General features: G+C 37.6%; 1 protein-coding gene across 16 annotated transcripts in view; it reads left to right on the forward strand.

Annotated features, from left to right (window-relative positions):
• ST7 (suppression of tumorigenicity 7) overlaps positions 1-22387 on the forward strand; it is a 250563-nt gene that overhangs the window by 41616 nt on the left and 186560 nt on the right. For 2 of the 16 annotated variants that reach the window (XM_070512292.1, XM_070512311.1), the window contains exon 1: positions 14387-14531. The exons of 7 other annotated variants lie outside the window; for them this stretch is intronic. In XM_070512292.1, coding sequence (XP_070368393.1) covers positions 14519-14531 — 13 coding nt within the window. In that variant the 5' untranslated portion in view covers positions 14387-14518. Of the gene's footprint in view, positions 1-14352; positions 14532-20608; positions 21021-22387 lie in introns of those variants that run through there. 7 more of the 16 variants (XM_070512299.1, XM_070512313.1, XM_070512318.1 and 4 more) reach the window with 6 other exon arrangements.

Consider the following 22387-nt stretch of genomic DNA (forward strand, 5'->3'; position numbering starts at 1 on the left):
TTTCTTTCTCAGTCTGGCTTATTTCGCTTAGCGTAATACCCTCCAAGTCCTTGTATATTGTTGCAAATGGGATGATTTTGTCCTTTTTATGGTTGAGTAGTATTCCATTGTGTGTGTATGTGTACACATATATACACACACCACATCTTCTTTATCCAGTCATTGGTCGATGGGCACTTGGATTGTTTCCGTGTCTTGGCTATTGTGAATAGTGCTGCAATGAACACGCAGCTGCATATGTTACTTTGGATTGTTGATTTCAAGTTGTTTGGGTAGATACCCAGTAGTAGGATAGCTGGGTCATACGGTATTTCTATTTTTAGTTTTTTGAGGAATCTCCATACTGTTTTCCATAATGGCTGCACCAGTTTGCATTCCCACCAGCAGTGTATGAGGATTCTCTTTTCTTCATGTCCTCTCCAACATTTGTTGTTTTTGGTCTTGGTAATTACAGCCATTCTGACTGGTGTAAGGTGATATATCTCATTGTAGTTTTGATTTGCATTTCCCTTGATTAGTGATGTTGAGCATCTTTTCATGTGCCTGTTGGCCATCTGTATATCTTCCTTTTAAAAATGTCTGTTCATATCCTCTGCCCATGTTTTGATCGGGTTGTTTTTTGTTGTTGTTGTTGAGTTGTATGAGTTCTTTATATACTTTGTATATCAACCCCTTGTCTGATAAATGATTTGTAAATATTTTCTCCCAGTTGCTGAGTTGTCTTTCCATTTTGTTGATGGTTTCCTGAAGCTTTTTAGTCTGATGTAGTCCCATTTGTTAACTTTTTCTTTTGTTTTCCCTGAGCCGAGTAGACATGGTATTTGAAAAGATGTGGCTAAGACCACTTTGAGACATTTTTGATACAGTCTAGTGTTACTATGCTTTTTTTTTTTGTAACTATGGGTGATAGACTGATAATTGCATTAATGTCATTATAAGGGTTATATTAAAAAAGGAAAAGATAATTTCCTTATGTTTCCCCTCAGTAATGGCAGAATCTGTATCTTGTTCTAGCAAAATATAATGACTCTATTTTGCCTAAAGACAAAATATAATAGAAGTATATGGAAACCTGAAAAGACATCATGTTTTGTGAACGTACTTTCTTAAACATTGAAGTTTAAGTGATTTTAGCTAAAGATTGAGTAAGAATATTTTTGGGAGAGATTTCATGTTTCTAAAACAATATTGTTGTTTTTAATACATTATTTGATTATGTTTACAAGCTTTGTTAATTAACTTCCTTTGATAGCATGATATATTTTTAATGCAGTCTATTTCAAATTGACCAGGTATGTAGAAGCTCTGCTAGTTCCCTAAGGGTTGCGTTGTGTGTGTGTGTGTATGTGTGTGTGTTAAAGGCAAAATCTCCTCATTATGAACCATTGAATGAAGAAATTGTGCAAATCAATAATAACATAAAATCTATTCTTTTTTTCTACAATACCAGATGCGTTTACTGAATTAATTTTTTAGAGTGTGCTCTTGTTTTTTCCTATGGTGTACTGCAGGGCTTTTTCAGTGTTTCTTAGAGGTTCTAAATGCATTGTTTATAGGTCATAATTGCTGCTGATTTGATTCATGTGACGTGGAGGGTGTCTTTGCAGGGTGACTACCATCTGTTTAGAGATGTCTCTTCCATTTTCAGTTGTCTCTACAAATCTGAGATCGGGGTCTCTCAAGATGATATGGCTACTATGTCTTGTCTACTTTTTAAATTGAGAAGACTGACTTTTATGGTATCCCATTATAAATTCTACAAAGATTTGGCCATTTCTTTCTTTCTTTCGTTCATTCATTCCTTTACATTCATATGAATTAATATTGAATAGTATGGATAATATATTTTTGACAGAATAAGTTGATCCAGATGGAAAATTATTGCCTTTAGGCAAAATAGAGACAATAAAATTGTTAAATTAAGGAGGAAAAAATCCAATGTCCTGACAATGATTTCTTGGACAATGACAATCAGAGGTCTAGGAAGATAGTTGAGTTCTTTGACCTTATTTTTTTTATTAATTTATTTTTTTTGTTGAGATTACATTGGTTTATAATATATAAATTTCAGGTATACATCATTACATTTTGACTTCTATACAGAAGTCAAAATACATCATGTTCACTACCAAAAGCCTTTGCCATTGGTCACCATACACATGTGTCCTTTTACCCCTTTCGCCCTCCCCCCTCCTCTCTTCCCCTCTGGTAACCACTAATCTATCTCTGTATTTATGTGTTTGTTGATGTTTTTGAACTTGTTTTTGTGTTATCCACTTGGCTCAGAATTTTATCATTTCATTGTGTTGCTCCTGATCTCTGGAGAGAAAGGATGAAATACTCAGCTTGTTGAATCTCTTAATTCAGAAATATCTTCTGTAGGTTGAAAAGAAATGAACAATCTATAGAAATTTTTTTTAAACTCTGGTAAGATAGGCATTTTAATAATTTAGAGCTCTTTTGATCGATGAATCCGTCATGATTTTATGGCAAAGATGGAGAATATGATTGTGATGTTGTAATATATATCAAAGTTTCTATCATAATGTTTCAGTGTCTCTGAAACATACTAAACAACTCAATAAATGTTGGGTTTTTTTCTTTTTCTTTGAAAGCCTTTTCTTTTGTTGAAAATGTAAAACAAGCATTCCTAGGATAATATATAATTCCTGCAGTTATATTTTCTGTCAATTCATACGAGTACATTTACACTCTAGGACTGAAATGAACTACCAAAAAAGAACGCCTCAGTCCTCAGGCATTGACTCCAAGTTCAGAAGTTCCATGCCTCCCACATACTTTTTCCCTAATTCTTTGAGTGGCTTTAGGGTACTTGTGCAACCAAGTTCTTGTTCTGTGCTCAGGGAGAAAAATATAGAATCTGGAAGTGTCCCCCAAATGACCTAAATGGATTGTTCACCTGTAAGAAATCTATCTTTGAATAGGCATTGATTCTAGTTGATAAGTATCTAAAAATATACTTTTGATTATAGAAATAAAACTTATTTTTTATACTCATATTTTACATTTAGTGTACTTATGCTTTATGTCTGGTGTTGAGGGATGTCTGTGAGCCTTTATTTTTATCTTGTAATGCTTTAGAGATAAGTGCTTTAGTATAACTTAAAAGTAGTACCTAATTTAAAAAAGTGTGTAAGTTACAGTAAGCAATTAAAAAGATGACATCTTTCATGGACTGTTTTGGGTAAAACATTTATGAAACTTTAATTTGTACTTCTATAAAGTCTTGATTCAAGTAAATTAGGGGTCTGTTTGGTAAATAGTGTATGGGAACCTAATGTGTTTTATCTTTGATTTCCTCAGATATTTTTGAAACATGGATGGTAAGTGTTTTGCTGCTGTATGATCCTTGGAAGTTCACAGGCCTCTGTTTTGTTCCTTGTTATATCATCTATCCTCAGTGTATACTTTTTTTTTTTAAAGATTGGCACCTGAGCTAACAACTGTTGCCAATCTTCTTTTTCTCTTTTTTTGTTTTTTTCTCCCCAAATGCCCCCAGTACATAGTTGTATATTTTAGCTGTGAGTCCTTCTAGTTGTGGCATGTGGGATGCCGCCTCAACGTGGCCCGATGAGCGGTACCATGTCCGTGGCCAGGATCCAAATCGGTGAAACCCTGGGCCACCAAAGTGGAGTGCGCGAACATAACCACTCGGCCATGGGGCCAGCCCCTATATTTTTCTTTTTAAGGAGACGCGCACACACACAGACACACACACACAGACACACACACACAGACACACACACACACAGACACATACATTCCTGAACCTTTTACATTCTTGATGGAATGCCAAGACATATGTCTGTTGAATCTAATTTCACTGAAGTGGCATGTGTATTTGTTAATACATTATAATACTGACAAAATAACTTAAAAATTTCCCCAGTTTTATTTGATCATCATTTATTCATGATTTATTATGAGGACCAATTTTTGATGTTAGTAATTAATATTATGTGAATATAAAATCTGATATTATTTTAACATTGTGCAGAGCAGGAAAATGCAAAAGCTGTTGATCCTGTCTGGCCCCAGTTTGAGGTCACTTCGCTTCAGTTATCTCCTATGATAATGAGTCATAAATGGTCCCTGTTTTTATTCTCCATCTTTACAGTGGTTGCTACCATTAATATAAAACATTTCCAGTTTTCACCATGAGTTTTGTGTATCAGATTTTTATGAAATGCTAAAGGACGTTACTGATAGCCCCCAGGAGATTCAGTTCCTTCTTTGTGTATCACACTTCCTGCCTAGGAGCTAGTGGACTGTGGAAACAATGACTAACATGGAGCACTGTTTTAAGATACAGTATGCAGAATTCCCAGACATCAATTTAAAAATAAATTATGCTCATGAAAAGTATGTAGGGCATGTTTCTGTTAAAAAAAAAAGCCCTGGGAAAAAATCCGAATTGAATTGAGAAGATGGAGTATCATGTAAAGGATGACTCAGTCAAAGAACAGATATTTGTTATTCTTTTATCTTTAGTTAGGCACTTAATTTTTAAAAAATTGTCTTTAGGTATTTAACATGTTGAAAAGCTGATGCATTTGTTTAACATAAATAATACATAGATCATAAAGAGAAATGTTTCAGAGATGTTTTATTATTTAAACAAAAAAGTCAATAATAGTAATTTAATTAATAATAAGTACTGCTAACTCCTGACATTTTACCATTTCAGGGTGCCCTCAGACATGAAGTATTGGTAATAGGTTGCTGAGAGGTTCACATATTTCATGTCTGAGAAAACTGAGGTACAGTGTTGCTTAAAGCAAGATCAAAAAGTAGATCTTGCTCTAATTCCAGTGATTTTCCCACTTTATACATTTTTCACAGTTGATGTATGGCAGAGTAAATGTGCCTTTTTAAAGGACAGAGTCCATATTTTCTTGGAAATAATAAAAGCTTTCAAAGGAGAAAGGTTGTTAGAAGTGTGTCACCTCTTGCTGACATCTTTTAAAGTTTCAGCAGTGAACTCTTTCCTAGCTGTTGTCCTTGTGTTTTAGGAATGCTGCCACCAGTGGGTAGCAGCGTAAGATAAATGTCTATTCTGAATGGTTTGTGCATTTTCTGAGATTCAAGAAGTTGCTTCCTACTCAAGTGTATCCATTTATTCACTCAACAAACATTGCTAGGCACTATAATTAACAATGAAGATTTTTTTTTTTTTGAGGAAGATTAGCCCTGAGCTAACATCTGCTGCCAATCCTCCTCTTTTTGCTGAGGAAGGCTGGCCCTGCGCTAACATCCGTGCCCATCTTCCTCTACTTTATACGTGGGACGCCTACCACAGCATGGCCTGCCAAGCAGTGCCGTGTCCACACCCGGGCGCAAACCAGCAAACCCCAGGCCGCCAAAGCAGAACATGTGAACTTAACCAATGCGCCACTGGGCCAGCCCCCAACAATGAAATTTTTATTATTTATTTTTATAATGCCTTTTTATTCAAAAGTAAAATTTAGATAAACTTTGTGTAAATGCCATCTAATGTTACAAATTTAAGAACAGAAATATAATTTATTCTAACCAATCTATTATTATTCTTTTAGCCAGTCATTCTGACCCTAATTATATGTATAGTTCCTGGTTACTGTATTTAATCTTAATGTATGTTAAGACTAATTGGACCCTTAGGTGGTAGATTTCACAGCTTTTGGGCTTTTAGGCTTACTTCACATATAAAATGAAATGCCTTTTTTTTTTCTGTATTGAATGTTTTTCATAGTGAGGTTGCCCACTTTTGCAACAGTGATGAAATGTATCAAGTAGAAAGTAAAAATCATCAGTAATTCTGCCAGAGATATCCACTGTATGCTTTCTTCTTTCTCCTTTTTGCTGAGGAAGATTAGTCCTGAGCTAACATCCATGCTAGTCTTCCTCTATTTTTCACTGCATGGGCTGACAGCACAGCATGGCCATGAGCAGAATGGGCTGGATCAGTGCCCAGGAACCAAACTGGGCTGCTGAACTGGAATGTGCTGAAATTAACCACTAGGCCACTGTGGCTGGCCTTCACTATATACTTTTTAAAAGTGTTTTATATTTTATTTTATTTTAAAAATTTACTTAAAATTTTTAAAATTGTGGTAAAATATACATAATATAAAATTTACCATCTTAACTAGTTTTTAAGTGTACAGCTCAGTAGTGTTAAGTACATTCACATTGTTGTGCAACCAGTCCTCAGAACTCTTTTCATCTTGCTGAAGCACCATACCCGTTAAACAACTCCCATTTTCCCCTCCCCTCAGCCTCTGGCAACCACCCTTCTACTTTCTGTCTATGAATATGTCTATTCTAGGTATCTCACATAAGTGGAATCATACTGTATTTGTCTTTCTGTGACTGGCTTATTTCACTTAGTGTAATATCCTCCAGGTTCAGCCATATTGTAGCATGTGTCAGAATTTCTTTCCTTTTTTCCACTGATTGCTTTTCAAAAAAACTCCAAAATGCTATCATATTATTCCTATTTCTTTGTAAATTATTTTTTTTCAAACCTATCAATGTGTGGCAGATGTCTTCCCAAAGACATCAATATTTATAGACCATTATGTATATATCATTTCTATTGCTGCCAACAACAGCATCCCGGTTCTACAGATGGGAAAGTGAGGCTTAGAGGTGAATAGCTTTCAGTTTATAAGGATTGATGGCAGGGGCTAAATCCAGGGCTGCCTGATTCTAGAGTCAGACTGCAGTGTGGTTCCTGTAGGTCAAGGATGCGATTATTGTGGAGGACTGAAGCAATTTTGAAGACGAATTCTGTGGTAGCTGAAGGAGCTGACTGTAGGCTCTCGTTCTGAGGAAGCTCCACAGCTTGCATTTTACAGCTGCAGCAGGTGCAAAGGTCTGTCTCTAGAAACAGCTTCCAGGCATTCTACTGCATTACATTTTGTCTTGAGTCAGTTATATCTGTGTTAAGACTGGATTCTTTCTAAGAGGTCAGCAGTTGTCCTGATCAGAAATCTATTTTCAATGGCCTTTCAAAAAGCTGGAGATAAAAGAGCAGAGAGGAAATTATCTTCCTCTTAGTTTAAGGATAATGAAAAGTGGTAAGTGCTGAAACTCTCAGTGGGCTAGCTCAGATATCATGATAAGTGTAGCTCGTTACAAGCCTTTTAGAGCAAGAAAAGACCACAGAAATAATCTAAATCTATTTCTTAATTTCATACATGAAGTACTGATCTGAAATGGCTAACCAAAGTAGTTAACTGTGCCGTTAGGAGTGAAATCGAAGTTTCTTGTTTTCGAGAATTGTCTGTCAGCTGTCGTTGGTGAACAGGGCCAGATCTTCTCATAGCAAACTGACTTTTACTTGCATTTTGTACTACGAGTGTACTTTGTATAAAGTTTCCTGGCTGATAGTATAATTGAGAAGATTTGGAAATCTTAACCAGCGATTTCCATTTTCATAGAATTCTTGAGGGCTAGAGATGTCTGTGGGTTGGAAATGTTTTTATTACCCTGTGAAAGTAGTTGACTTCTCACAAGTCGATTTAGCATTTACCACTGATTCTAATGTGATAGGGAGTGAACAAAGTCATGTGGGCTGTCAAGACTAAGTGTTGCTCATAGTATCGTTAGAAATAAAGAGAGCTGTCGGGGAAGTTTTCTTGAATTCCCAGCCTTGATCCATCAAGCAGTTGTTGGGGCGAATCCATTACCATTGTGAGTCATGTCAGAGGCAGAGATCTAAATGAAGATCAGAGCTCTTTCAGAGAAAGCTTAGATCAACTACAGTAAAGATTGTAGAACAGGATAGGCAAACCTGTTTTTGTGTGGCTTGCAAAATAACAATGCGTTTTTTTTTAAATATTTTTAAATGGTTGAAAAAATTCAAAAGAAGAAAAATATTTCATGATACATGAAAATTATAAGAAATCCAATTTTACAGTCTAAAAATAAAGTTTTATTGGAACATAGCTGTACTCATTCATTCACGTATTGTTTGTGGTTACTTTTGCACTAAAGTGGCAGAGTTGAGTAGTTGTGGTAGGTACTGGATGGTCCCACAAAGTCTAAAATATTTACTGTTGGGTCCTTTATAGAAGTGTGCTGACCCCTGTTACAGAACATCAAGAATGATTTGTATTTTTGAGTACCATGGAAATTTGTGACTTTCTTTACTTACCAAGAACTCTAGCTGAATACTTCCAGATTTCTTGAAGAATTTTTCCACTGTTTTTTTTTGCCTCTGGGACAACTATAATAGTCCATTCATGACTATTTTTCTTGACTTCCTTTGCTTATTTTCTAGTGGTTCCTTTTGCCAGCCAGGTGAACAGACCAAAACCACACAGGAAGGTCTGTGGTCTGCCTAAAGAAGCTTTCTACAGAGGGATATGTCTGGCTTGGGTACCTCTCTGTGGTAGAAACCTGGATTTTGATTGTGATCTTTCCACTAGAGCTTTGATTCGAATGTATATAATTTTATATACATTTTATAAAATGACACTCACTTTCAAAGTGTAAAATGAATAAACATGTTTCTTGTTAGATCCATATTTGTGGGAAGAAAATCTTAAATCTTTCATGTTTTTACCAGGCATTTTAATAACTTTAATCCTATTTCTCATGGCTTAATTTTCCATCAAGATTAATTGATATATATTCTTTGTTATTGGTTGCCCTTAAACATTTAAACCAATGTCTCTTTTTACAGTCATCTTCTGACAGAGGAAAAACATCAGTGGTTGAGAGACTATACTCCACCTCTTATAAAAGTTATTTCCCCCCTCTTTCCAGCTGTGGTTACTGGATGTCAGTTCTCTTGTGGCTCATGTAAGAAAGAAGTGGCCCTGCTACTTTATAAGAAGTCTGAGTTTGCCGCCGCTTAGAGCTTTCGATCCTGCCACCATTACCACCGTTCTTTTACAGCATAACGAACAGGGGTTGTCTGTCTAGAGAGAGCCCTTATCTGAAGGTTTGGAGTTTGGTAAAGTAGATCTTCTATCAAGTTGCACCATGCTTTGGTCATAATTGTGCTTTTGTGCTTTCTGGGGATGATTCTCAACTTTGCTTTGGAGCATGCATAGCGCTGGGCTAGGTCGTGGTATTGAGTTGAGCATTTGAGTTCCCTTCTTATTTCATAGGGCTCTTTTGTTACCTGGTTGGTCCTTGATGCTCCTCTGTCTTAGCTTATAAGTTTGGAGGTGTGGGGGTTAGAGCTCACTCATGGGAGGAGGTGGGCTCACTCTGTTAGAATCTTCTTCATTCAGAGAATCCTTTTTGCTGTGGAGTCTTCTCACATTATGGGATAGCGGTCTTGGAGCTCTGTAAGCAAAGCCAATGAAGGATGACAGAATGTGAAAGGAAAAGCTGAGGCAACTGCAGGCTGGAGTGGGTGGTCAGAAGCCTGGGAGAACAGCAACATCTTAGGTAAAGTTTGTTCTGATTTCAGAGTAAGGGGAAGTTGGGATGAGGCATAACATTAAGGCCTTTTGACTTAACTCTGAGTTGTTGGTAAGGAGGGTGAGAATAGAGACTGGGGGGAAACCCCCTTTTTACCATTTCTGAAATGTGGAAAAACAGGGTGAGCATTTATAATCTAATTCTAAGGTTTTAGAATGTGCAACAAAGTGAGTTATTATATGAGTAATAAATATGATGTAAGATATTATGGTAAAGTTATGGTTTTTGGGTTTAAGAAGGAAGAGTGAAGTGGGAACCGTGCTCATTCTCCTTCTCTGGGGAGGGTGGAGGGCTGTGGACTCACACACGGGAACTGCTCCAGATAGGAAAGGAAGCCTGAAAGGGAGAGAGAGGAGAGCAGTGTCTCAGCTCCTGAGCTGTCATCTACAGAAAACTCAGCACTCCCTGTCTAGGCTATCTCAGTCATGTCCTGGAAGGAGGGTCTCCTTCAGAAGCTTTATTGCTGACACCCAGGCCTCATTGTCCTAATAGGAGTGACTACCAGGCCGTGAGCACTCCAGTAAGCAGGGCCCTCAACAGTTATTTCTATGTGTGTGTTGTGAATGTTTGTATTTCTCTCCTCACCCCTAGGCTGAGTAGAATAACTAGGGCTGTGTCTAGAGAGGAAAGTGTGCCTGTAAACAGTTGGATGCTCCCTCGGAGCATCAGCCGTTCAAGGTAAATGCACTGGATTTATACCCTGGCTCCCTGCTTTCCCACCCTTGAGGTGTGGCTGTTCCTAAAGCCCCAGGAGGATGGAAGAGGGGGTGGTGTGGGCTAGAGGAGGAGGAGCAGCTACCTGCAGGGAGTTACTTGAGTTTCCTCATCCGGCTGTAATTGGTATAAAGTAGAATCCTAGATCATTAGAGTTGAACTAGAGTTTAGTGATCATCCAGTTCAACTTCCTTGTTTTACCAGTGAGGAAATGGACACCTATGGAGGGTCCAGGACTTAGATCAGAGGGGAATGAGTAGCAGTCTTAAGGCTAGACCTCAGGTCTCTCTCTTTTTTTTTTTTTTTTTTTGAGGAAGATTAGCCCTGAGCTAACATCTGTTGCCAATCCTCCGCTTTTTGCTGAGGAAGATTGGCCCTGAGCTAACATCTATGCCCACCTTCCTCTATTTTATATATGAGACACCTGCCACAGCATGGCTTGATAAGCAGTGCATAGGTCTGTGCTCAGGATCTGAACTGGTGCCTGCCGAAGCAGAGCACGCGAACTTAACCGCTGCGCCACCTGGCGGGCCCCTAGACCTCAGGTCTCTTGGTTCAGTAACTCTACTTCTTTCAGCCTGGACTGTGGAGGGTTAAATTGTCTCAGGAACCTGGGATGGGGTTCAAGGGTGCTGCTGAGTAGTTAGCTACAGTTAGGGTAGTGGTCCCTGGCCCATAGGCTAGAACAGGTGACCTGAGCAGAATCTCTGACTCTGGTAACTTATTACTACGTATTGGGGGGGACTGTGATGTGCTTGTTGCTGGGGATGGGGGTGCATCTGGGCGTGCTTTGCTGAGGGTGAGATGGAGATAGAAAGATTGTTGGAGAAGACGGTAGGGGGATCTAGTTGAAGGCTCCCCTTCTGAGTGAGCTTTGAAGTTACAGTCAGAGGAACCTGCTCAAACTCTTGAGGCCGGGCAAGTAGTATCTACTGTGACATTTGGAGAACTGAAAAGTAGAGGGGGACAGACTTAGCGGTTGCTGGGAGTGTGGGGAGTAGTACAGGTCCTTTTATGGTTACAGCTTTCTGTACTTATTTCTGCCTAACTGGCTAATGCAACTCACATTTTAAGCTCTCACAATGACTTTAAACATTATCCCTTTCATTCTATTTCTCTAATTTTTCCGTATGTTAAAATTGAACATAGACTATAAAAAACCGGAATTTTTATAAACTCTAAACTAAAATATTTGGCAAACTGCAGGACTGGTTTTACTGGAAAGAATGAGCCTAGCTTTTGGAATTGATTTTTCTTGTTTTGCTCCCATTTATGTGATCGCCTGCTCTATAGAGGCGGTGTCGTGCAGAGATTAAGCACAAGGAGCCTGAGCTCTGCTACTTGGGTGAATCCTGGCTCTGCTATGTATAGTGTGTGACCTTAGTTAAGTTAAATAATTTAACATCTGTAAAATGAGGCTAATACCTTAGAAGGTTGTTGTGAGGGTTAAATAAGTTAATACATGAGTTGGAACAATGCCTGGTCCACATTGCTGTTTACATATTAGCTGTTATCGTGGCCCTGGGATTGATCTAGGCCCTTTGTCACTTAATTTATGAGCAAACTGAGGCTCAGAGAGATTTAAAAACTTGCTTAAGATCTTCAAGCTAGTAAGTGGCTAAAGTATGACTTGAACTTTCTCTGTCTGACTCAAAGCCTGGCTCTTAACTGCTCTGCTGGTTTTTTTTTTTTTTTTTTGAGGAAGATTAGCCCTGAGCTAACTGCTGCCAATCCTCCTCTTTTCACTGAGGAAGACTGGCCCTGAGCTAACGTCCATGCCCATCTTCCTCTGCTTTCTATGTGGGACACCTACCACAGCATGGCTTGCCAAGCAATGCCGTGTCCGCACCCAGGATCCCAGCCAGTGAACCCCAGGCCGCTGAAGCAGAACGTGCACACTTACCCTGTGCACCACCTGGCCAGCCCTCTGCTGGCTTTCTGAGGTGTGGCAAATCACTTGATTGGAGATTGTAGGTTTTCTGGCTATCCACTCATCTATCCATCTATCTTATACTTTCTAATTTGGATTTTTTCATTATGTTCTCATTTTGTTAATAGAATATCTGTGACTTAAACAAGAATTATAAAATATAAAGAAGGATAAAAATAGAACAATTGCTTTTAAAATAATGCAACTCAAATAATTAGACAAGAACTTTAAAAATCCATGCTAAGAGTAGTAAATTGTGAAAGGCATAAAATGTCGTTTCATATGACATCTGATAATGGCTATCAGTGTTTCCACACACTTGTAAGTTGTGTGGAAATTAAGACAGTTATTCTTAGGCATTTTGAGCTTACCATTTTAAAACAGTCATGGCATTGATGTTTTAACCATTTATACATCTTAATTACCAGGAAGAAACTATATCAAATTTTTATAGCTCGTGGAAAGCTTCCCAGTCTGTACTCTAGATTAAGATAAAGAGAATTAGGGCCCAAGAAGTGAGACAGGTCTGCTTAGCAACAGTGACAGGTGAGGTTGATGAGAATTAACAGCGTTTGACTGTTAGCAGAATGGTGGTGTAATGGGATCTGCTTATGGAAATGCAATGCTGACTAGATGGCTGAGGGAGTGATGCTTTCTCTTTTATTTTGTAAAATTATCAGGGAGATCTGTTAAATGATGCTATTGAGCCCAGAATTTTTATTTATTTATTTTGATGTCTAAATCATTGTAATTTTAACTAAAATCTTCACAGGCTGAAGATTATTACTAGTAATATTAAAACTTTTGTTACTCTTGTGGATAGTACCTTTTTTCATAATATTTTCTAGTTAGTTATTAATTAGCTATAAGAAAGCATTTCTTTTCATAGTTGTCATATAATGTCACATTTTTTTCTGTCATCAGTTCTAGTGCTTTTCTTTTTTTCCCATATATATTTCACTTTATTTTTTTCATATACATCATAATATATTTCGAATTCTGTGTAGATCATCTCATGTTCACCACCCACAGACTAATTATAATCCAGCACCACACGTGTGTGCCTAATCGCCCCTTTCACCCTCCTCCGTCCCCCGTTCCCCTGAGCCCAGAATTTTTAGATTTCTGTACTAAACATACTTTTGATATTGTATTGAAAATTAGAATTATATTTTATAGTATTGTCAACTTTGTAATTATCTTAAGACGAAACTTATTCAGTGGAAAGGAAAGTAGTGAAATAAAAGCAAAACAAACATCCCACTACTCCAACAAAACCACTCTGAACAACCAATACCTGCACTTTGGGAAAATATTTAATATATCTCTAAATTGGAAATTGTCCAACTATTCAGGTTGCTCAAAAAAAAAAAAAAGAAAGCTGATAAGAATTTTTAAAATTTATTTACTGGGCAAGGTAAAGAATTGTTGTATCGAGATGAAGTAGCCATTGGTAAAGTTTATTTAAAGTTTTAGCCAGGACACACTCAAGATTAAAACAATTGTCAATATAGGAAAAGATGGCTCAGAGTACATGGCAGTGTGACATTAAAGATTACGCCAGGGGCTGGCCCTGTGGCACAGGGGTTAATTGCGCATGTTCCTCTTCGGCGGCCTGGGGTTCGCAGGTTCGGATCCCGGGTGCAGACATGGCACTGCTTGACAAGCCATGCTGTGGTAGGCGTCCCACGTATAAAGTAGAGGAAGATGGGCATGGATGTTAGCTCAGGGCCAGTCTTCCTCAGCAAAAAGAGGAGGATTGGCAGCAGATGTTAGCTCAGGGCTAATCTTCCTCACACACACAAAAAAAGATTACACCAGATAGAGTGTGTCTCAGGAATGACCATATGGCCTTTCTGTCTGATGTCAGTTTCAGGACTCAGACAAATGAGTTGGTTTTAGATATGCTTTAAAGGATTGTTCTTTCATCACCTTTATTAGGTTTGTTTACAAGTTGATCAACTGTATTTCAAATGGATCAAATCTGCATCCTATCAAATGAATTAACATAATGACAAAATTGTATTCTTCCTAAAAATTTGTATGCTGATTCCTTTCAGGTTCTGTGGGTTTGTAACATTGAGTACTACACTAGAATGAAGTATAGGTATCTTGTGTTCTTTTTATTTGGAGAAAGAAAAGAATTTATCTTTTTCCTAGTTTTAAGCTGATAATACAGGAATGAAATGGGAAGAAATAACGGTTCTTTTTTAAGAGAGACTTTTCCAAGGATGATTTTAAAAGAACAGGCAAAGGAGAGCAGAGCCACAGCCTTGCAGCTTGAGTCGAGATAAGCAGAAGTGTGCGTGTGCTGAGTGTCACATGGCAGGAGGCTTTCCCCGGAGCAGTTTGCCTGTCCTAGGAGCTGTTTCATTTTGTGTCTGATAGAGTTGTACTTTGGAAGGTACCCGGTTCCCTGCCTGTTGCTTTGTTATGGATTATACAGGTAAATTAAATTTAAAATATTTTCCAGCCATATAGAATTACTTAAAATATAATATTTTGAATTTATATTTTAAAAATTATGTTGGTTGTGTTTATACCTTAAAAAATATTATGCATGTATTTATTCCCGAGTATGTATGAATTTGTTGTATACAAATTGTGATTAATTTAGGATAAGCACTTAAGGAAATTTCTCAGACATACCCTTGTTGTTTTTTCTATTTCAGTTTGAGTCATACTCAAACAGACTTAAAATAAACTGCAACCTATAATTGATGCACATTTTCCCTCTCTGGGCCAGAAGGTTTAGAGTACAAACATCTGAGTTCAGATTATGCCACTCAGAGAATAAAATACACCTACCGTGTACAGACAGCTTCTGGTTTCTGTAAAACGTTGGCGTTGTGGCAGTTTTGTGCATGTGTATGGCCCAGTCTTTTAGAAGAAGTTAACTTAGTGAAGTGAATTGGAGAATTTCAGTTTTTATCCTAAATTTTCTGAGTGTTAAAGTGTCCAGATTTTTCTGATGGATGACTAGCCTCTTCCATTTTTGAGCTGCATAGCCTTGTTCTCGATGTTCAGTTTCACTGAATTGTGAATTGGTACAGGTTCAGGAACAAAGTGAAGGTTAGACTAACCGTGGGTGGTGGCTGCTCGATGAGTAAGTGGGGGATTCCCTTACATTAGACGGGGCTAAGGTGGGTTGGGAGTTGAGGTGGTGATAAGGAGGTAAGGACGGGAGTCTTTGTCCCAAATTTGTGCAACTAATTAAAAATTATATTACCCAAAATTTGAACTTCTGGGTAATGGCGACACTATTTTCTGACAGATTCCTTTTAAACTAGAGAACAAAAGCTTTGGGAGATTTTCCTCCACAGCAGAGACCACTTTCCATAACCAGTATCATGACAAAATCCCAGTTAGTGTGTGTTTAGATTAAGCTCTACTTGCATATTTTCTATAAATGATCCTTTTTAATATATGAATGGACCTTTGGCAAGACAGCTAATTATGGTGTGCAAATCAAATTTTTGTGGGGAAATCGATAATTTAAAATGCAACTTTTAGGAGCTTGCTACGTAGAGGACTTCTGTAGTGAATATTTTTGAAGATAAAACATTTTGAAATAACTAATTGCCCCAAATATGTTTTTTTCTATAGATCCATTTTTTTCCTATTTTAGTTCATTTAAAGCAAGTATACCAGCATCTCTCTCTCTGTCTCTGTGTATTTTGCATTTCTCTTTTTCATAAGATAAGATTAGTGTACCAAAATTTTTGTTCCAGGCCTCTGAAATAAAATATACTTGTCTTTTAGAAGGCTCACTGTATGTCTGGTACTATGTTGAAGCAGAAAGGAACACACTTTATGGCCATTTGCAAAGAAATCAAATTTCTAAACTCCTTCCAGGCAGCTTTGGTATGAGTATGCTTTTAATTATAAATTTGTACCTTTTGCCAAAGAACAGAACCATTGATTCTTTCATTTTGCAATAGTTTATATATTGCCATTAAAACACTTCTCTGTTGTTTTTAAGTAATGCTTTATAAACATATGGATGATAGTCTAAAAGACAAACAACTTTAGAGGCTGGCCCTGTGGCCAACTGGTTAGGTTTCTGTGCTCTGCTTTGGCGGCCTGGCGTTTGCCAGTTTGGATCCTAAGCATCGACCTAGCACCCCTCGTGCTGAGGCAGCATCCTACACAGAAGAACTAGAGGAACCTACAACTAGGATATACAACTATGTGCTGGGCAGCTTTGAGGAGAAAAAAAAAGGAAGAGATTGGCAACAGATGCTAGCTCAGGGCCAGTCTTCCTCACCAAAAAAACAAAAAAAGGAGAGAGAGAACTTTAATATGCTAAATAGACGTAAAGAGGAATACTAAGAAAATAAAACTTTAATGTGAAAAAAGGGGATGGCTCCAGAGAAATTCCAGATATGACACTTTTAAAATTAGTTATTATGTATTGTCTAGAGAGAATATGTGGTTTAAATTTTTACTACATTGATACATTAATTAAATCAGTTGTCTGATGTGGTAGAACTATTTTGAATGTTATTTTCTATGGTGATTTTTATAAACATTTACATATTTGCAAATATAGGTATATTTAGTCTATTAAACTTTGAAGAGAAGAATGCATATGTCTTCAGTTCATGGGAGAGTGAATTCTTTTGGATTAGAAAAGAATTTATTTTGCTGTCAGCACAGTTCAGCACAAGCACTTTTGTGCTAATGACATCATCGTAGCACTGAAGGGGATATCTTCAGTAGAAAATTGATTCTTAATTCAAGAATAGTTTTATTTTGGGGGCCAGCCTGGTGGTGCAGCAGTTAAGTGCACACGTTCTGCTTCGCTGGCCCGGGGTTCGCCGGTTTGGATCCCAGGTGCGGACATGGCACCACTTGGCACACCATGCTGTGGTAGGCATCCCACATATAAAGTAGAAGAAGATGGGCACGGATGTTAGCTCAGGGCCAGTCTTCCTCGGCAAAAAGAGGAGGATTGGCAGCAGTTAGCTCAGGGCTAATCTTCCTCAAAAAAAAAAAAAGAAAAAAAAAGAAAAAAAGAAAAATATAAAAAAATATATTAAAAAAAAGAATAGATTTATTTTAACTTTTTTTCTGGAGTGCTCTTTTTTCTGTGTGATTTCCATGTTTCCCATTTGGTTTCTGCTCAGTTTTTTCAGGTCTCTGTTGAAATGTCACCTTTTTAGGATGGTATTACTTGACAATTTTACTTAAAATGACCCTCCCATTTAGCCACTCCTCATACTCTAATTCCCCTTGTCTTTCTTTATGACACATACCGCCACCTGCCTGTCTCACCCACTGGAATATAAGCTCCATAAAGGAGGGTGTTTGTTCATGGCTATACCTCTAGAGTGCAAAACCTTAGTCTCCCAGGAAATGGTTGTTGAGTGAATTTATGAATGGGATTTCCTCTAAAAGTGGCCATTGACCGACTTTAAAATTTTCACTATTATCTTTTTTTTATCAATAGCATTCTAATTTAACAATACTTATTTTGATGACTAAATAATTTTGAATATTGATCTTTTCTTTCATTGCTAATTTTATGCTGAAATTAACGATACTCTCTCTTCTAATGGAAGGGCAAGGTGGTAGGCAGGCAGGCATAATTAGAATTGATAATCCAAAGATCACTTTGGTTTTGGAATGTATCATGTGATTCTTTTGGAGGGGCAGGGGGTACATCAGATCAATTTTATTCTTCCTTCATTTTCCTTTGTTACATTTTCCTTTGGCAACACATAAAAATTTGTCTTCATTCTCTGAGCTCGCGCCAGCTGCCTGGAGGAGAGAACTGGAGCGAACTAAATTTTTGGAAACTGTTTTGTCAAAGATGGATCTACAGTGATACGGATCCCAGCCTTCTAAAGTGTTTAGAAATACCTGAGGCCTCCAGAGGTTATAGAGACCTTAATAGGAGTCAGAGGTTGTCATTTGTGTCCAGTTTTGATCAAAAGTGAGGTACCTAATGTTTTTAACATGAGGATCCTGTTATAGTTATCTAAAAAGTAGATTTCCTGAAAAATATTGTAGCCCTTAGTTTACTCTTAGAAGTCTGAGCCAAGAAATAAATATAGGCACTCAGGAAAATGCATTTATATATGCATATGTACACTTTGGTGTACGAGCATAAGAAGGAGCTACGTCAGCGAGTCGGCAGAGCAGTTATCGCGTGTCGTCTGAGGCCTCTGGTGCAAAATCGCTCTTACCCACGGGTCGGTTTTCATTCTGATTTTTCTCTTGCCTTTCTGATGGCCACCTCCATCCACCATTTGTGTGGATTATTCATGTGCAACATCTCGGATATAATTTAAAATAGATCTTATGTAAGATAATATTCTGGTTTCAATCCTTTTGAAGTGTGCTGCCCTTTCCCACTTCCTACAGTTCTATCTCAACCCCATTATTGATATTCTTCACTGGTTGTTGACCTGGCCAATTATTTTGGGAAGGATGTGTTTTCCTTAATTTCTGCAATTTTCAGTATAGTCTTTTCTGTCATTCTTTGGTTTTCTCTGTCGACTTTTCTCTTTTAAGGACTTTTTTCTCCACATTTTCCTTTGGTTTCTATTTTCATTTCATTTTACTTGAATCCTTAAAATATAACTTTGGTAATTATTCATTTTTCAAGAGGTTTTATGGAAGAGTAGTTAAGAGCATATGCTTTGGAAACAGATTACCTGTGTTGGAATCCCAGCTTATTATTTACTACCTGTGTGACCTGGGCAAATTATTCCATCATCTATAAAATGTGGATAACTATGGTAACCCTCCTAAGGTTGTTATGAAAATTAGATAAGTTAATATATAAAATTCCTGGAATATTACCTGGCAGATAGTAAATATTCAATAAATATTAGTTATTCTTATTCTTTCCTACAACAAAATATTTCTTCTTTATCTCATGTAGCTTCATTGCACTTTTTTCACAATGGTTCAGCATTTTCAGTAAGATAAAGGTTAAGTTACCTTGAATAAATCATGCTATATCCATACAATGGAATATTACGCACCCATTAAAAGGATGGGATGGATCTATATACTGACCAGAAAAGCTGTTAATGATATTTTTAGATGGTAATTGGCAGTGCCACATTTATATCAGAATTTAATGTTTAAAAACTGTATTATATAAAGTCACGTCTTTGTAAACATGAGAAAATGTGGGAAAAAGTATGTACCTTGGATGAATGGATGGAGAAGAAACTTGAGCTCTTGAATTTCCTACTTTATATGATTTAAAAAGTGTGGAATTATGGGAATATACATGTATACATGTATTTTGTGCATTTCAGTATTTTTAATACATTAAAACCAAACTTCTTGGGGCTGGCCTGGTCGTGTAGTGGTTAAGTTTGTGTACTCTGCTTGGGCAGCCTGGGGTTCACGAGTTCAGATCCTGGGCATGGACCTACACACCGCTTGTCAAGCCATGCTGTGGCAGCATCCCACATAGAAAATAGAGGAAGATTGGCACAGATGTTATCTCAGTGACAATCTTCCTCAAACAAAAAGAGGAAGATTGGGAACAGATGTTAGCTCAGGGCCGATCTTCCTCACCAAAATAAAAGCAAACACAAAACAAAACAAAACAAACCAACCTACCAAACTTCTTTCTTTGCTTGTGTTGGATAGGCATTTTAGTGAAAGTCTGTACACTTCCAGCTTTTTTTAAAAAACCAGATTTCTAAGAGTAAAGGTAATGCAGGAAGACTTTTGTCAAGTGAATGAAGAGACAAAATAGTAATATCTTCAATTAGTTCTTTGTGTGGGTAAATTAAAAAGAAATGTGTGTGTTGGTCATAGATGCTCACCTGCACACAGATGTACATGACTGAGTTACCCTGGAAAAGGACAGGAATTCCATAAGGCAAAATGAAGAAAAATAAGGCAAAGGAATAGGATAGAAGAAGTATATGTATGTAAATATATTCCTAGATTAGTGTTTTTCACATTTGAATAGTAGTTGCAAAATAACTAATAATGTAATTGCTAACATTTGAGTGCCCGCTGTGTGCCAAGCAGTGTTCTAAGCACTCATATTCTTTTACTGTTACATTTGTGTGTGTATTTATACATCCAGAATGTGTGTGTAATAGTATACATATTTTCACACTTTTGTGATTGATTGTACATTCTAGATCTGTGAGTCTACCATAAGCCTAGAGAAAAAATGAGTTCTGTAGTTATTTTTAAAGGTAGGTTATTTTTTTCATTTCCGATATCCTTAATTCCCTTGGAAAGTTCAACTGACTGCATAAAACTAAGAAGCCTGATCTGCATGATATCTTTGTGGTTAGTTGCTAAAAAGCCAATATTTAAATTTCTTGGAGGTCTCTTTTAGTGCCTGGTTTCACAGGATGGAGATCTCATCAGGAGGTTGAATATATATGTGGCTCTTGGTCTTGTGTGTTTTGTGACAAAGGAATTCCCCTTTGAATCGCTTGCTCCCCCGAAGCCCCTGGAGCCTCTGGCTCAAGCAGCGCAGTCGGTCTGTGCAGTGTCTCTGACGTCATCAGTGTATGCATAAGCCCTGCTATTGTCTTACTGCTCCAACAGGGCTGGGGATTGCAGTATCCGCTGTTGCTGCTGCTCCCAGTCCTGCTCCTGCTCCTACCTACTTCTGCCTCACTGCATCCCAGAAGTCTCACCTCGGCCTGCCTTTCCCTATTGGATTTTCAAAAGCAGCTCTTCGGTTTTTGGTGCTGTAGGAGACCTTGCTTTTCAGTCACACGGGAGAACACTGAAGCTTGTAAGAGGAGAATCTGGCAGCTGGACACAGCTTGGACTGCATTGTCTGTCTTCATGACCCCTGTTGTGTAGCGGCTCATCTCTTCACTCTCACGCGTACTCTCTCCTTGATTTTTCTTTCTTCCTTTTTTTTTCTTTTTCTTTCTTCTAATTTTTTAAAAGCAGCCTCTGGAGCCAGCCATGTTTGGCACTGAATCTTCATGTAAGTAAATGGACTCCACTTCTTTGCTATTTAGAAATCTGCTTGCTGTCATGGTTTCATTGGCTTGGAGTTCATATCACTTTGCCTTAGGTCATTAACAGCCTTTGTATTTTGGCTCTAATTACAAAGGAATTGGTCTCAGGGAAGGGACTCCCCCTTAACTGGGTTATTCATCCTTAAGGCCAGGGATGTCAATGTGGTCAAAACCAGGCCTCCAAGAGGGAGGAAGGAAGACAGGAATCCAGGCAGCCTCCCTAGAATGTGTTAATTGATAGGATCGAGTCTGTCACTGATCTATTGTTGTGGGTTCTGTAATGGTCCTTAAACCCTAAAATAGATACTGGGAGGATCTCAGATGATAGTGTTTATTGAAAGGAAAGAAGAGCTTTAAATTTTTTTATTTAAAAGGAGAAAAAGGTATCATTAGACCCTCTTCCTCCATATTTTTACAGAAACATAGGAGTGGACGTTGTATGTAGGATATGTGAATTTCTTCTTTAAATAAGAAATAAGCTTTATTTTTAAAGATGAATTTTTCTTCTTTTTACACAATGGCTTCAATTTTGATATGCTGGCTAGCATTACAGTCCAGCAGCATCATATCTATCTTAAAACTTATACAATGAAATTGCTTTGGTGCAGAGCAGGCCCTGCACAATGGGCTGGGCTGGATGGCACTTGTAGACAGCTAAAATTGGTATTTGAAAAATGATTACCAGCCTAAGTAATTTGAGGATTATTTAATGTTGGATGTAGAATAATGTAACTTGTCAATGCAGTTGTACAGGCTCTGCAGAATATATTTTCATTATCCACAAGCAAAGGTGACAGTTAGGAATTTCTAAAGAGACTCAACCTGCTGGCCTAGAACATTAGAAATTGACAAGACACTATCTTTTTGGGGAGAAGGAGATTAGGGCAGGAATTTAGGAAACACGTTTCTTATGAATTTTTAATTTGACCTTTTCTTTCTCATCTCAGGTGATCAGTGTGACTATTTATGCACAGCAGATGATTATTCCAGAATAGCGGTATTCCAGGAGAGCTAATAATCCTCAGTTCTTTGTTTCTTGATTGGCTTTTTTAAAGGGTTGATTATTTTTGTTGTTTCACACAGAAGCTTCCCTTTTCTGAGATTACCACACTGGCTAATCAAGTCAAGATAGAACAACAATGAGATGTAATGTCCCATTCAGCATGTAACAATATTATTTTCTAGTAATTTAAAAATATATTTTGAATTCACTTAATGTTACATTTGGAATTATTGTCCCCCAAGAAATAGAAACAGGTTATTAAGTGGCAAAGACCTTACTGTTTCATTTCAGTCATGGAATTTGTTTTATGGAGGAACCTAGGTATGGACA

The sequence above is a fragment of the Equus asinus genome, chromosome 1 (genome assembly GCF_041296235.1).
Source record: "Equus asinus isolate D_3611 breed Donkey chromosome 1, EquAss-T2T_v2, whole genome shotgun sequence".
Taxonomy (NCBI): domain Eukaryota; kingdom Metazoa; phylum Chordata; class Mammalia; order Perissodactyla; family Equidae; genus Equus; species Equus asinus.